General features: G+C 31.4%; 1 protein-coding gene across 2 annotated transcripts; it reads right to left on the reverse strand.

Annotated features, from left to right (window-relative positions):
* Positions 1-737: 737 nt before the first annotated feature.
* LOC143618345 (VAN3-binding protein-like) lies at positions 738-4882 on the reverse strand. 2 transcript variants are annotated; one of them, XM_077090597.1, is made up of 5 exons: positions 4528-4882; positions 3087-3444; positions 2301-2459; positions 2097-2204; positions 738-1186 (listed from the first exon to the last, which is right to left on the reverse strand). In XM_077090597.1, the coding sequence occupies exons 1-5, from the start codon at positions 4783-4785 to the stop codon at positions 957-959; spliced, it is 1113 nt and encodes a 370-aa protein (XP_076946712.1). In that variant the 5' UTR covers positions 4786-4882; the 3' UTR covers positions 738-956. The 2 variants fall into 2 exon arrangements, with proteins under 2 accessions (XP_076946712.1, XP_076946711.1); XM_077090596.1 differs by lacking the exon at positions 738-1186 and having other exon boundaries at positions 2079-2204; positions 3087-3441.
* Positions 4883-17034: the final 12152 nt, after the last annotated feature.

Consider the following 17034-nt stretch of genomic DNA (forward strand, 5'->3'; position numbering starts at 1 on the left):
TCATCTGATTATGTCATATATTTTGATAATAGTCTTTGATTAATATTAATATCCACCTAAATACTTCACTTCATTTCAGATATAAGATAATATGATACTAATAAAATCATGGATCATGGTAATCTTATTGTTATTAATAATTGTAAAATTGATAAACCTAGAAAAGTTTCACATAAATGTTATTTAAGACCTATATGATGGTGTGATTATATGACTGAAAAGAGACATTGAGAAACGTTCAGCTTAATACGGATATAACTTTTTGACTCATTTGGAATTATAGGCTCATATAATATGATGAAAATGACAATTTGGACCGAGTATGGCAAACAGCCATAGGGGGTTTTCTGACTTTCGGATCATATTCTCTTATTTTAAGCTCCGATTTTAAATTTAATGGTTTTTTATTAAACTTTAGTAATTTTGATTATTGAACTTTAAAAGTTTGAAAACTTATTAATTCCCATTTTTATTTAAATATTTAATTTTGAGTCTAATATTTACTAAAACTAGAAAATTTTCAAAATGGGACTTGATGAAATGGTTTGATTCCTTTAAAATGTTATTACGTTTACCGCTGCATGTCAAGTATGTTTTCATCGAAATTACAGGGGAAAAAAATGACTAACACTAAACTAGTTGTTCGGATCTTGACCGGACCGTTATCCCACAAAGAAAGAAAGAATCGTATGCTAAAATTACAAGATACCCTTTCTAAAGAGAAGACTTTTTGTTGATTTTCATCTCACACTTATTTTGTACAAATGTAATCTCAAAATCTACAAGATATAAACACTAAACAAAAAGAATGTGTCGAACAAATTAATAACGAGCGGCTCACGCCTTCGAATATCACACGAGAGTAAGTAAGTAAGTAAGTAAGTAAGTAACAAATCACACGAACATAAACACAAAAACTATAACAAAATGCACAAACCATCACATTTTCCTTAAACTCACTCTAGGCAGTTTAACATGTTCATAGAATGCCAAATGTTTTCAATGTTGGTGGTTTTTTGTAGAAGATATTGAATTGTATCAACCCATTTTTGTTTGTGCACTTTGTTCTTGCACTTAAACTCCAAAAGACCCTTTGCTGTTTTGACTCCAAAATATGCATCTGCATTGTCTCTCTCTTTGCAAAATGGCCATGAGGCTTTGTCATTGCACACACCATACACAACACCTGGTTTACACAAGTTTTAAAGACATTTATAATTGTGGGTACTACTAACAATATCTTATGAGATATGTTGTCTCAGATTATTTAAATACCTCGGTTGAACTGAAATTAAAAGGCTCGTAGGCCCTAGTGAATAACGAAATATAGAAGCTAATAATTTTTTAAACGATGATTAATGTTATTTTTTTTAATTAGTTTTAAATTTAAGTTTGGGCTCAATAGCTTAAATGGATTATGGATTAAAAAGGTTTTGGGCCCAATATACTTAAGATGATTGAGAGTAGATGTGTACAAAACCGGTTTTATTCCCAAACCGAACCGATTATAAACCGAACCGGTTTGGTCAACGGCTGGTCAAAACCGGTTTTACTCAAACCGGTTTGGTTTTATAAACCGGTTTAGAAGCAAGATATGCCGGCCTAGTCACGTCAGTTCGGTCCGGTTTTTAAACCGGTTCGGGTTTAAAACCGGTTTGATAGAATTTAAGAGGAACCGGTCCTGAAACTGGCTGTTTGGGTAGGTTTGAGAACCGGTTTGGATGAAACCTATTTTAAACCCAAACCGGTTCGGTTTGCCTAAAACCGGTCCCAAACCGGTTTTTTGTACACCTCTAATTAAGAGCATGTTTGGAAATAGGAATTGAGTTTGAAAACAACTTATTGACTTATTAGTTTTTCAAAAAAGTCAATAAGTTAAATAATTGTTTGGCAAACACAAAAGTCATTTTTATTCTAGCTTTTAGAAAGGGTTAAAAAAACTGTTTTCAAAAAGCCACAAATCCTAGCTTTTCAAAATGACTTTTTGAAAAAGCTAATAAGTCAATAAGTTGTTTTCAAACTCAATCCCAAACATGCCCTAAGATCCATACCTATATTATAATAAAAACTAAAAATATAATGAATTCAAAACTTGCCTTTATTTTTTGTGGAAAAAGCCCCCCCAACATAATTGCTTTTGAGCTTAATAATAACTTGGGACTTCTTGTTTATGTAGATTGATACTTGCTTCCAATGTAACCCTCCTGGACCGACAATCGAACAATCGTTTAGTCAGTTAAGTTCAGTCAAAAGGTCAACGCTTTCGTATACGACATGTTATTATAAATTTATAATGTTACCTTTGTGTACTTGTTGTAACATGCCTTGAGGCTCCCACTTTGTGGTTTCACTAGTAAGCATATGATGACCCTCCATCCCCTTATCGAATGGAATCACCGTCGCATTCTTCTTTGCTTCTTTCGGAAATCTTGCTTTTAATGCTGCTTCACCTCTCAAAGCTATTAAATGTACACCAAAACCGTTTAGATTCACAAATGAAAAAAAAGACAACACACATACAGTGACGTTTATTACAAAACACTAAATTATTCCGAGACAAAAAACAAAGTTAATTCGTTATTTATATATCAATGATTCGTATTTTTCAAATTTTGTAATTCTTAAATACATATTTGTATACAATTAAGATAAGCACAAAAATTTAAAGCTTCTACAAATACCAAATACAGATACACCTAATACATCGAAACTCATTGCCCATGCATAAAGAAAAACCGTTTCAACATTAAAAACAACAAATCTAGAGAAAGAGTAAACATATAATAGCGGATTCTAAATTGTAACCAAGGTTCTATATTAAAACATCAAACAAATTTGCTCATATATATGTTTTTTAACTTATGTATAAACGAAATTTATTCGTATATATAAACAATGAATTTCAAGAGAGATTAATAATAATAATAATAATAATAACATTGCATTTCAACCATTTTTTTCATATATAAAATATTTTAAGATCGGAAAAATGAATGATTTATTTATTCTGCGTGCTGTCGTGAAAATACAAGTATGCAACATGTTGCTTATTGCGCAACATTAAGATTATAGTCAAGTGAATTAACCTGTTGCAGCTGCAGCTGTGAGAGTCATTAGATGTGTTGGACTTTGTATATCGGTTGCTGACTGGAGAACCGAAACCACAAGGTGATGATCGGCTCCAGCCGACTCAGCCAACTCAGAACAATGAGTTGCTAGTAACTCAGTTGCTGAGGCAAGTGCATTGGTCATCCTAGAATCTTCCAAGTCCATGGTTCTAGCGGCTGCAGTAATGGAAGCCAGAGCTGTGGCCAGCCCGGCCACACACAGCGCGGCGTGGGCCCGCGCTTTTTCTTTCCTGGCTTTGTCTTTTTTCCTCATAATGTTATCTTTGTTGGGATTAAACCATTTCCCTCTTGTCCTCACCCTTGATATCTTCTCCTGCTGCATACAGTTACATATCGTTTTATAAACAACAAAATGTTTTTTAAGTTGTTTTCTTGTTTTTAAAGATTTTTTTTTTTGGTGGTTTATGGGAGTGAAAAGTGCTTATAGGTGGTGTTTGAAAAGAAGTTAGAAGTTTGCTACTTGAACAAGTGGACTAAAAAAAATTCATTTTTATTTTTAATTCAGTATTTCATTTAACATGTAAATTGATTTTTATTTGAGTGAACTGCGGTTTTCGTTAATATGGTTTGTCCAAATCTGCGGTTTTAATCCAATAGTTTCAAATTTGCGATTTTCGTCCCTGTGGTTTCATTTCATCTGCAATTAAACCCAAATTCATTAACCCCATTAAGTCTGGCCGTTAGACCCATCAGCGTGCCCCTCACATTAGGGGCATTTTTGTCCTTTTTTCCCCAAATAAACCTCGGTTGTAATTCACAAGCCCCTCACGTGAGGGGCTGGGTGTATTTGGGGAAGAAAAGACAAAACTACCCCCTCGCGTGATGGGTACACTGATGGGTTTAACGACCAGACTTAATGGGGTTAATGAATTCGGGTTTAATTGCAGGTGAAATGAAACCACATGGACGAAAATCGCAAATTTGAAACTATTTGACTAAAACCGTAGATTTGGACAAACCACATGAACGAAAACCACAGTTTACTCATTTTATTTTCTTAATATTAATATTATTCATTAACTTACTTGGTTAGTTTTTTTTATTGCAGGCATTCTGATATATATTTTATCGAAAATTGAGTTATATTTTTAAAATTATGAGACTAAAGACTATAACTCAACTTTCAATAAATTTATATCGGAATGTCTATAAAAAACAATAACTAAACAAAGTTGTGCATTTAGGCTTTTGAAAAAACTAACAAGCACGAATTACTAAAGAAAAATTGTATTATATACTAAATGAAATATTAAATTAAAAAAAGGAACCTTTTGAAGTCAGTTGGTTCAAACAAACTTCAACTTTTTTAAAACTCCCTACAAACCAAACATGTTTCAAAAACCACTATAACCACTTTTTACTCTCCTTAAAAAAAAAAAAAAAAAAAACTTAAACTCACATGTTGTGGTGTGATGAAAGATTCATGCACTGGACTAATGATCTTTTTTTCGAGCTTCGGTTTCTGCGGCGCGGCAAAAGCTTTAGAAATCTCAGCAGCTGACACACTCCATGATCTTGACAAGAACTCCATAGGCTCCATTGGTGTTTGTGGTTGTTGTATATTTGGTGTTGGGAACATATTAAACTCTATGTATCTTTTACTTCTTGAACTATCACATGGGTATGAATTACTCTTCCATATATTTCCACCCTCCATAATAAATTTGCTTCAAATATTCATATATTTATGTGTTCATCTCAATGTAGGCATTAATGATATCTTGCCCTGAAACAAAATCAAGAAAAATTAGGGGTGCAAAGTGCGAGCTGCTCACGACTCACGAGCTACTCGAGGTTGACTCGTTAAAAATCTTGACAGCCGAGTTTAATCGAGCTCGAGCCTAAAATCATGTTCGTTTAATAAAGGAGCACGAGCCCGAGCTTCACTTATCGAGCTCGAGCTGGCTCACGAGCCTAAATGAGCCTGTCATTTATATAGTTTTTTGAAAGATATATTTAATAATTATTAATATATATATATATATATATATATAATGTTTTGAAAAAAGAAATAAAAACAACTTAATAATGTATATTATTTTATACATAAAGTTATAAGAAAAAATATATAAAAATAATTATAATTATATAAAAAAATAATTGATAAATAGTAAACGAGCCGAGCCCGAGAATAAGTATAATGTAGGTCTTAATGATATCCTTCCCTGAAACAAAATCAAGAAAATTTAGGGGTGCAAATGAGCCGTGCTCGAGCTTGAAAATCTACTCACGAGCCGAGCTCGAGCTTTGAAAATAGAGCTCGAAACGAGCCGAGCTCGGGCTCGGCTCGTTTGCACCCCTAAGATTTTTTGTCCTAGGATATCCAATACATAAAACAAAGAAGAAAAAGAAATTGCAGCACTTCGTCAAGAAAGCTGAGGGGTAGCTCGGACACCCCATGAGGCCTTCATAAATCCGCCCTTGATCATGTTTTTTTAAAAGTACAAATGATCATTCATGGAAGTAGAAAAATGAAAAAAAAAATTATACTAAGAATGAAGTTAGATGTTTTTAGAGATACCCTTTTGATGATATGAAACAAACCCATGTTCTTGGGCTTGTGGGTACACCTAAGATAACCAGCCTTTTGAAATGTTTAGAAGAAACTGATAATAAGTGTTTATATATATGTGTGTTAAGTGTGGGGTCAGTCAACAGAGTGACATGATGGTTAGCATAAACATATGACTAGAGACTTGTGCTTGTAATTTTTTGTCTCCCACAAATTAAGGTGGCTTATTTGTGGCCACCCCAAAAGTTAAAACAAAGGTGTGTTAACTTTGTCCCTATAAAGATAAGCACAAGTACAAGCTTAAAAGCAAATTAAGGGGTGACATTAGATTTATTTAGACTATTTAATTGTTACTTTGTAGTCAAGGTTCTATTATTTGATCTTAGAACATTTTTTATTCATCGATCGGATTAACAATGATATAGAGAGAAGAAAGAGAGTCGTTGTATGTGTAGCAGAGAGAGGAACATCGCAAGGTGTCTTTATGGGAAAGTGACGTCAAGATTCTTTTAAATTCAAATTGGTGTTTGTTCAGTTGTATTCGTTTATATTTAGTATTGAAAATTTGGATTTTAATCATTTAAACTATGACTTATTGGCCAATAATAATGCATAATATCGATTTAACCATTGATAGATTTAACTTTCACTTTTGTTGCTAAGAGCAATCCTAACTCGTAACATAATGATCATAAATTTACAATTCAATCAATCATGCCCAGTAAAATCCCACCGACAGCAAAGCTATAAGTAGGGTCTGGGGAGGGTATATATTATTTCCAATTGATTTAATATATTATTAAAATATTTTTAATAATCCAAAGCTATAAATTTACAATTGATTTATATATTATTTCCATCTTATTTCTGCTTGTATATTCCTCCTTTTAGCTCATAATTATCAATATTGTGAGTGGAATCGAGGTAAATCAATGACGGGTGGTATGCTATTGGGACTGGCCTCAGTGACGAAAGTGAAAGTTGGTGCTGCCAGTGGTTAAATTGATAGTATGGATTCTTTTTGGCAAATTTGTTATAGTTTAGATTATTAAAATCTAATTTTCCTTTATTAATCTATGTCGAGTTCAGTCACTTACCTTCATGAAACATCCGCTTATACTATTGACGAACAAACATGAACATATTTATTTTCTTAACGAACGAATACAAACCGAAAAACCTCGTTTGTTTAATTGTTTGTGTTTGAGCAAATTACAAACTGGTCAAAGTTAAAAGAATGAACACGAGCATACGCCATATATATTCGTCTGGTTTACTTACCAATGCTCTTTTCCTTTTATTTTCTTGGGGAAAATTATTTTTAAATAATCTTGATTATGTCATATTGGCAAATAATAGTCCCAACTTTAACTTGATTGGTGGCGGTCCCACTAAAGGGTATTTGTTTTTAACGGACCGCGACTAACGGATGTTAACTCCGTTAGTGATTTACTGACATGAACCTTTTTCTCCGACCGCATCCGACCGCATCACGCTGGAAACCTGCAACTAATTGGGATTTAAAAAACGAAATATTTAGAATCTTTTTAAATAAATTAACAAGTAAAATTATTTTATTTTAAAATATTTTTATATAAAAAAAACACTAAACACTTCTCCTGGTCTTTTGTGTAAGTTGTTCCCAAATTCACCATCAAAGTATTACTATTTAATTCCTGTTTCTGGTCTCCATCAAATGCATATTACCGCCGACCTTTTAAATTAGTGTTAAAATTTTCAATTTTTTATTAGTTTTTTTTGTAAGAAAAAATGTGAAAGAAATCTTAATTAAAAGAATAAACTCAAAATGTGTTTTTCTTGAAAGCTACAAGTAAAATGGTTTTTAAACAATATTACAAAATTAGTTTTGTTATATATTGTTGCTGACGATCTTTCATTTAAAGCACACAGAGTGGTCTTATTTCTCGTTTTCTCTTACTTTCCTTCAATAACAAATACAAGGACATGGTCGCTTTTTTTCCCACCTCTTCACGGCTCCCACTCTGTGTGCTCTTAACCTTTATATGTTCAAAAAGACAATGTGAAATTAACGGACTATGGATGATTTTTTTTTTTGGGTCAAAAGGATAATTATGTAATTGTTTAGAAAATAAAATAAACGTACACCACAGTTAATGTTGGCATATTGCTAACAATAATTATTGATATCACTTCGATTTTAGTTTTATACTGTTTCAAGTAAATTCAAAATATTTAAATACCATGAACAGTTGAAGGATCATAAAACTGTTAGGTATCAAAATAATAGGTCAAATTTTTAATAGTTGAATAGATTGTTGTATTCAAACCAAATTGACACACCTAACTGGTATCAAATTATCGATGACTTGAGATTACTTCTTTTTCTTTTAGTTTCTTCTTCTCTGTATTGATCTTTTGCTTGATTATCAAATTGTTCGTAACAAAAACTGTGACTGTGAGATTAGTAGAATGCTTCTTAGATACTGGTTATTATTAATTATATAGTATTCACTGATACTTAGCAAGGTGTTCTAACTTTATTACGAATAATAACAAGTTATATATCAATAAAAGAAATGCGATCTTTGAAATTGTTGTTAGCTCGATGATGATGAATTCAGAATAAATAAGAAAAAGTTGAGACAAATGATTATATATTTTTATCTATACTATATATAATATAATGGGCAAATTAAGACGTTTTGTTTAAGTAATTTACAACATTTAATGCATGAGGTACAACATTAATTAGGGGCACAAATGTCATTCTAACATCAAATCTCACGTTCATTTGCAATGTTTTCAAATAATTACAAGGTTCATCCCTTAAAATTATACAATTGGTCCTTAGTCTTTTACATATATATTATTTTATTTTCATTTTTAACCCAACTACCCCCAACGATTTTTAAACGGTCATAACTTTTTCGTACGTTAATATTTTTTAAAATAAATGACATCATATAAACGAGCATTTTATTATCTTTAATTTGAGTATCATATTGCTATAGTTTTCGAAGTAAAAAAAATTATGCAAAAGTGTGTGCGGTTTGCTTTTGATGGTTTTTTAAATAAACAATGAGTTAACTTTACACGTTTTTTTGTCGTCGAAAACCGAATCTAAAATGTTTTTAAATAAAACCCAACTAAACCGAACCATTACCAACGATTAGGTTCTGATTTAGTTTGTACTTCGATAAAAAAATTTAGTTTAAAATTTAAAACAAAAATTATTAATCTGCATATACATTCACTTCAAACTAATCATCAACTAATACATTATTAAGAGAATCATACTATGAGCAAAGATAACTTTGGTCATATAAATAATAAACCTTATTAGAATAAATAGAAGGCGAAATAATAACAAGAACAAAAAATATAAAAAAAAACCACTAGAAATTTGACTAAATTAAAGTTGTAATAGACGAGTTTGCTCGTATTAAACAAAACCGTGGTTAACTATATTTTAACTATGTCTAATATATATTATATCTAATACTAAATAAGTAAATAATTAACATTTCAATATGTACGACACCTCCGTTTTCAATCGTGAAACCAAACTGGTGAATGATCTCACAGTTTTAAACGAAATAATAAACACCCAAAAACTTGTTACATAATTATCAAAGTATGTGTTTCCAGTTTCCCGCTGCATCACGCGGGCACCTTTCTATTTGTTAAATAATAAAATCGTATAAACATTGTTATCCATTTAAAGGAAATAAATACATGTGAGATCTACTCACTCATTGTATAAGAGGGGTCGACCATGTGGTTGACATTATTTTAGTCGGTCTTGAAAAGACCGTTTTCCGTTCCTTAGAGCATGTGTAATGGTCTACATTAGGACTATAAACCAGTCGAATCGAGCCGAGTCAGGGTGTGCTCGAGCTCAAACTTAATCGAGTTGGCTCGAGCTCGGCTTGTTTTCTTTATCGAGCTGAAAAATCGAGCTCGGCAAGCCGGGATCCTTTAATTTTTATTTATTTTGTTTATTTTGTATTTTATAAATTTTGATATATAAAAGACAAAAAATATAATTTTAATATACATATTATATAAAATTTATAAACTAGAGAATTTATAACTTTTTATGTTTTAGTTACTCTTTTATAAGGTTTAAGGTATCGAGTGACATGATATATGTATAATTTTTATTTATTTATTTCTTGGTATTATATATATATATATATATATATATATTAAAATTTAGGGTTTAATCTAAACGAGCCAACGAGCCGAGCTCATTTATAATCGAGCTTTTTTCGAGCGAGCTTTGAGCAAGCCGCATACTTTTTGGACAACCCTAGTCTACATACAGGGTGTTGAGAAGACCCCCCCCCCCCCCCAATCTCTTTCTCGTGACGAACTTACAGTATTCTATTTTGCAGGTGTTATTACTCAAATCGGCCAGGTTATACTCTAGCCCATGTGAGAAAGACTAACCTTAACCTAAGAACTAAGCAATTAAACCGAGAGTTAATTTAGTGTTTCTTCAAGTATCTCATTTGATTACAAGCCACAACTAAAAACACTAATGATAGCTATAATAATAACCATAACACAACTTGATGTGGTAAAAAAAATTGATTTTGAGGCACCAATGAAAGAAAAGGTAAACGGCTTGGACTTCTCATTTATAAGCTCTTAAGCCCAATAAGAGAATATGTTAACCCAAACCAAATTCTCTTTTTTGGGCCTATGTTACTTGAATAGTTAAATTCTCCTAATTTATTAGAAGAAAAAAAATACATTTCATTTTTATTGTAAACCCGTGAAGCTCAAGTTGCTAAAGACCTATGGTTAATTGGTTATACACTCATACATTGAGAATCCACATCTATTTATTATGACAATAAAAATATGAATGCTACTAGCTAATAGGGCCAACCCATATCCAAGATTAGGCTCGGCGACCGTTTAGGGCACGTTTTGATCCGAAGCAAAATTTAATATACTTTTCTTTATATAATATATATTAGTTTTCTTAAAACATTAACAAATGAAACGGGTCCCCAGAAATTGAAAGGAGGGCCTAGTTTAGTATGTTTATGCTTAATTTAGTTTTTGAAAAAAAAAACTAAAAGGAGGATCTAGTAAAAAGTGAAATTAGACAAGAAAATAGGGGGGGGGGGGGGGGGGGAGGGAATGGCCTGGTAACAATTGAAATTGTTTGAAACAAACTATAAAATGTTATTTTTTCATACTTGTTTTGGACACTCAAAATTTTAAAGACAGCCCTGCTAGTAAATGTTACATGCAGATAGTTAAATGCTTCATTGTGTGTACTTTTAAACAAATACCAAAAGCTCAAAACAATAAGAAAATAAGAAGACATTTAAACAAAACTCAAAAGTCCACACGTGTATCATTCATGATAGGTTTGGATAATAATATTCCTTTTTGATAATAGAGAAAACATTATAAAGAGTAATTAATTTTTAAGTTTATTTTAATTAAGTCACTTGTATTTTTATCACTTAATTTTCAGTCTGTCTCAATTATGTCATTTAAATTTCAATTTGTGTTCTAAAACGAGAGAGACAATTACTATATTATCGTAAGTGGTATATTTACTAATAAAAAATAAAAAAATGTTGGTTTTAATGACGCTTTAGTTAAATATGAACATATAATATGAAAGTATAAAAGATAGTATTAGAATATTTATTGAAAGTTAAGTGACCTAATTGAGACACATTGAAAGTTGAGTTCCCTAATTGAAGCAAAATTCAAAGTTGAGTGACCTAATTAAGACAAAATAAAATACGAGTGACTTAATTGAAACAAACTTGAAACTTGATTACTATTCTACATAGTTGTCCCTAATAATAGTTAGAAAGTTTGGTGTCACTAAGTGTCTACTGGGCCACTTGGCGGCATTGGTCATCATTGTCTTTTTTTTCCGGGATTGCAACGAACATGACGGAACGAATTCGCCTAGACTCACAACCTTAACGAACGTGACCGACAATGTTCGTGTTTTATCAACATCCAAATTGTTACGGATTGAAACCATTGCAAGGTATGAGACTTATCCCACATCGGTTGTATGGGCAACTGATGTGGGGTTTATAGCCACATGGGTTGAGTTCTTCTGTTTGACTTGTAACATTGTTTATCATCTGACGCTACCCATTGGTCCACCTCAATTTTATTTTAATATTTTTTAGACCATGTACCGTAATGAAAGTAACCTAAACTGACCGAACTCGTGTCGAGTTACCGCCTCAAGGCCATGGACCGACAACGCTTGGGTTTTACCACTATTCGAGTTTACTGACCAAATAAACACCGGATATTTTTTTTTATGTTAAATTGACAAATTTATTTTTTTAACTCTTAAATTATACCAACGGTGTCTATACTTTTATTCAAATGGTTACATATTTTATAAATCACAAGGCCCTACTTTCGCCATTGCTAGTACTGCATACAACTATGACATGCTAACTTTATTCAAATGGTTACATATTTTATATAATAACACTTAAGTGGCTATTTTGGTTTATAGAAACAGAAAACCTCAAGTTGTTTTTTATGTGATTTGGCATTCTAACACTTTTTTGTTAATGGGACGTGTTAGGGGTTAATATAGTAAAAGCAATGTTTTTTTAAATGAAAAAGAGAGAACTAGGATGGTTTTTTTTATTTACTTTATAGAGTTTATAAACTTTTATAAATCATGCTAAATTTAAAACTTTTAAAAACAAATAGTTTATTATTATGAATACTTAGTATTTTTAAAACAACATATACAAGGTGATTATGAAGTGACATTGTTTTTAGACAATTTTTTGGTGTTTGCTATCAGGGCCAATTGGCCAAGGGTGTCATACCGATTTCTTTTCTTGCTATTGCATTCTGTAGACGGTCTCGAAAGTGTGGGTAGCGTTCTCGCTCCTACCATCATGTCACATACCCCCCATCCCACTTATTTTGTTTTCTCTACCTAACGTTACTCTATGTTACATCACTCTCTTTCAATCATGCATCATTTACTTGAACCATCTTATCGTTGTGAACCCAGGTTTTAACCTGATTTGGTTTTGAGTAAAATTTATATGGGCATGCAGATAAAAATATGCACATTTTAACGGTATATTCGAAATTTTGTAAAACCTTATATTTTATAAGTTATAAAAGAAAAGCTAAATGTAGGTAAAATTAATTATAATAGTTAAATATTAGAGAAAAAAGGAATAACTAAGTTTGGTCGTTCAATAAATATTTCGATCAAAACTTGTCAGCGAATACAGATTTGGAACACTTTTGATTAACTCAAACAAAACTCATCCGCGGAGACGGATTTGGTTCATAATTTGTTATCGCGTTTTTAAATGGATCTTTTGAGAATATTCAAAAAGTAAGTACATTTTAGGACTCTCACTCTATAGAATATACGTTTTGAGAATTTTCTCTAAAAATAACTATTTCATTTTCTTCGATACTATATTTAGTTAAAATCTCTCTCTCTCTATATATATATATATATATAATTTATGATTATATAAAAACTAATACCAACTTTGTAACTATGTAACATGGATTAAACACGAGGTTTGGGGTTTATAATCACGTTAAATGCTTTGATACGCTTTACGACTTTAGCTATCTATTAGAAAAGGTTGGGAACCATTTTCCATGAGGTGCTTTATGTTAAATATAAAAAAATGGTGAAATAAAGTATGAATGTTACATCACACGACACATCTTTATTCATTGTTAGTATTGCATACAAGATAACTTTATTCAGAGAGTCACACACATAATGTTATCCATCATGTTGATAACACCCTATATCCGTGGGCATTCATTAATGGACTTACGATGCCTCATTTTCGGCTTGATCTTGCTTCTCTCTACCACATTTCTCGTTGCCACTATTTCATCCTTCAGCATACCGTGGTCTCATCTCGCTAAGGTTGATGAGCACCTTTAATTCTACGATAGTCATAACAATGTTTTGCACTTAATTCTTCCTAATCTTTGTCTTTGCTAAGTAGCACAATGAAGAAATATAATACACACAATAATAACACTTGCATTGCTAGATATAATGCTTACAAAGTAGCTTGACCACTTGTATTCAAGTTAATTTTAAAGCTTTCAAGAGTAATTTACATCACATGTGAGACAAATTATCCTATCATTTATGTATTCTATAATATCAATAAAAAAAATATTTCTCCTTTATTTTTATATATTATCTTACTATACTATTAAAGCAAACAATAATTTTCATATGACATCATCTATATGATGTCCTCCACCTAGATGCCAACTAGATGTCATGTCACATGTTTCTTATCTTACTAATTGAACCTCCTTCGTATTATATAAACCTTAACATTAAAAACCCTAATGCACATTTTTCTTTTCTTCTCTCTAGTCGATTACCCAATCCCCGACGATTATCTCTTTTACTGGCATAATTTCTTCTACCCTAATGTTCCATTCTCATGTATTATTGTTTGTCATTTTATTTTCTTTGCACTTTATTGTTTCTAATCTGCTCAATTAAGGGTTATTCTATTATATCGTTTTCTTCTATTATACTCTTAAATACGAAAATCATCGTATAATATGTGAATGTATTTAATTTTTATTGATGATAGCTTTGATGTTGTTGACCTGGACATGGATGTTGTTAACATTGTTGATGACCGTGTTAATAAAAATTATGTTGAAGTTGTTCTTCAAGATCGTTTGGCAAGTTCTATTCACATTATAAACATTGTTTATAATTCATTTTTACCATATTTAATTATGTAGACTAATAATTATGACTGCTTATTATATATTTTTTTAGCGTTTACCTGTTTAATTTGCACGTGATAATGGAATTGATGTTTAAACGGATTTGGTGTTAATGATCCCCATTGGCGTAGATGTCTCTACTGAAATCAGTATTGAACACAATGGTGGTCGTAAAAGGTTTAGAGTTCATAACTGGGCAAAGTTTGTTCGTTTAAATGGCCTCCAAGTCGATTTTCACTATTTTCTCGAGTACAATAGGAACACTCATGCACTAATATTGGCTGATATATTTGAATAGCTTTAAAAATGGAGTTGACCGTTATAAATGTTGAATAATAATTATGGTTTTGTTGATAGCTTTAAGATGTTTTTGTATAATCTTTTTATGAAGTATTATGTTTTCTTATGAACTAGCAACTTTATGTTAACGTGTGTTTATAATATGATGATAATTTTTATCGCTGTTATTATTATGTGTATTTAATTTTATTTGCTAAAATTTAATTACAATACTAAATAATGGTTCTATAATGTTATTTCTAATTTGTAAACATCCCATTAAAATGCTTCGAATCTCATAATAGCTCCCAGTCTTATTATCGAATTCCATTAAAATACCAATTAATGATTTCAATTTACATTTGAATTTCAAATGCAGATACTCATAATTTTCTTTATACTGTTACTTAAAATATAATACTATGTTGCTTAAGTTATGTGTAAATATGCATAAATACATATCACTTTAAAGCCTTTTAATTTTTTCAGTTATGCCAAATTGAATTCGAAACATATAAAAACCCAATTACTTTTATTATTCGATCAAATCTCAACAAACATTCCATTTTTTATATTTGACCAATTTATGTCTAAATGTCAATATAAATGCCTATAATAAAACCCACATTAAACCATTTAAAATATAAAAATCTTTCTATTTTTTTTTTTGGAAGTTTAGTAATTAACCAATTGTTGTTTAAAATTTTTAATCATGTCGAAATTATGTAGAACAAAATGCATAAACGAACGTCAAATCACATAAACGGAGGTCAAAATGCATAAAGGAGTTCAAAACGCATAAACGAAGATCATCACGCATAAACGGATATCAAAACGCATAAACGAAGGTCAAAACGCATAAACAAAGGTCAAAATGCATAAAGGAAGTCAAAATGCATACACGAAGTCAATACGCATAAACGAATGTCAAAACGCATAAACAAGGTTAAAACGCATAAACGGAGGTCAAAACACATAAAGGAAGTCAAAATGCATAAACGAAGGTAAATACGCATAAACGAATGTCAAAATGCATAAACAGGGTCAAAACGCATAAACTGACGTCAAAACGCATAAACGGTCGTCAAAACGCATAAAGGAGTTCAAAACGCATAAAGGATATCGAAACGCATAAACAGACATAAAAATACATAAACAGAGGTGAAATCTTATGAATGAGGTCAAAACGCATAAACGAAGGTCAAGCCCCATAAAGGAGGTCAAAACGCATAAACGGAGGTTAAAACTCATAAAGGAGGTCAAAACACATAAAGGAAGTCAAAAGATATAAACGGAGGTCAAAACGCATAAACGAATGTCAAACAACAGCATATCATATGTTTAAGTTAAGCATGTTAACATAGAACCATGACAATCTATTATTTATCATATGCATCAATTATGCATCTTATGAGTACTGAATGCTCATTAAAGGCATCACGTGTTGGTCATAGTATTTTGTCAATAGTTTGTCAATTTTGATAGTTATTAAACAAGTAAAAAAATGTTATGGGAAGTTAAATATATATATATATATATATATATATATATTTAATTTGAAATCCACAAATCAATGAACAAATAACTAGACAATGATTGTCCGCTTAGTTAACATGCTTCTTAATTAAACGGTAAATCAATTAAACTTTACAGAAAGTTTTATATATATATATATATATATTTAATGATAATTCAGTGGATGTTTACATTGTTTCTCTGGGTATTAGAAATGTTATGCACACTAAAAAAGTTTTGACGGAAGCATACATGTACTTTGATTAAAATTATGTGCTATGATTTTATTTAAAGTTATATGTTACACTACATCAATGTTACAATTTTACATGAGAAATCAATCTTTGTTAATATTATTTTAATCAGGGTACTTGTAGGTCCCCCCGGGGGCGTCGCCGATCGATACGAGATCCGCACGAGGTCTAGGAGTGCGGAATCCTCCTAGACTCGTTAATGGTGTACAAGACGAAGAACACAAACACGTACACGAACAAATACACGAACAAATACAAGAACGGGATAAACAAATCTGCAGATTCTTATATATAATCAAAACACGTTACATACCGTAACCAAACAGAAAACACGACTGACCCGAGGTGAGCTCTACCTCGGGTCGTCTCACACGACTCTCCTAGTCTCTTACTCTCTCTAAACAAACAAACTACTCAAGACACACACTGATTTCTGGATACAAAACCTAAACAAGACACACATATATATAGACAAAACATCTTCTCAGGCTTGGGCTTGGGCCAGTAGGCGAAGTTGTTCATAACTTCGCCTATGGCGAAGTTGTGATAACTTCGCCTAAGGCAGAAGTTGTTACAACTTCGCCGTTGGCGAAGTTGT

Source organism: Bidens hawaiensis, unplaced genomic scaffold (assembly GCF_021521415.1).
Source record: "Bidens hawaiensis isolate Kalapana, Puna unplaced genomic scaffold, B.hawaiensis_p1.1 tig00069654_1, whole genome shotgun sequence".
NCBI classification, from domain to species: Eukaryota; Viridiplantae; Streptophyta; class Magnoliopsida; order Asterales; family Asteraceae; genus Bidens; species Bidens hawaiensis.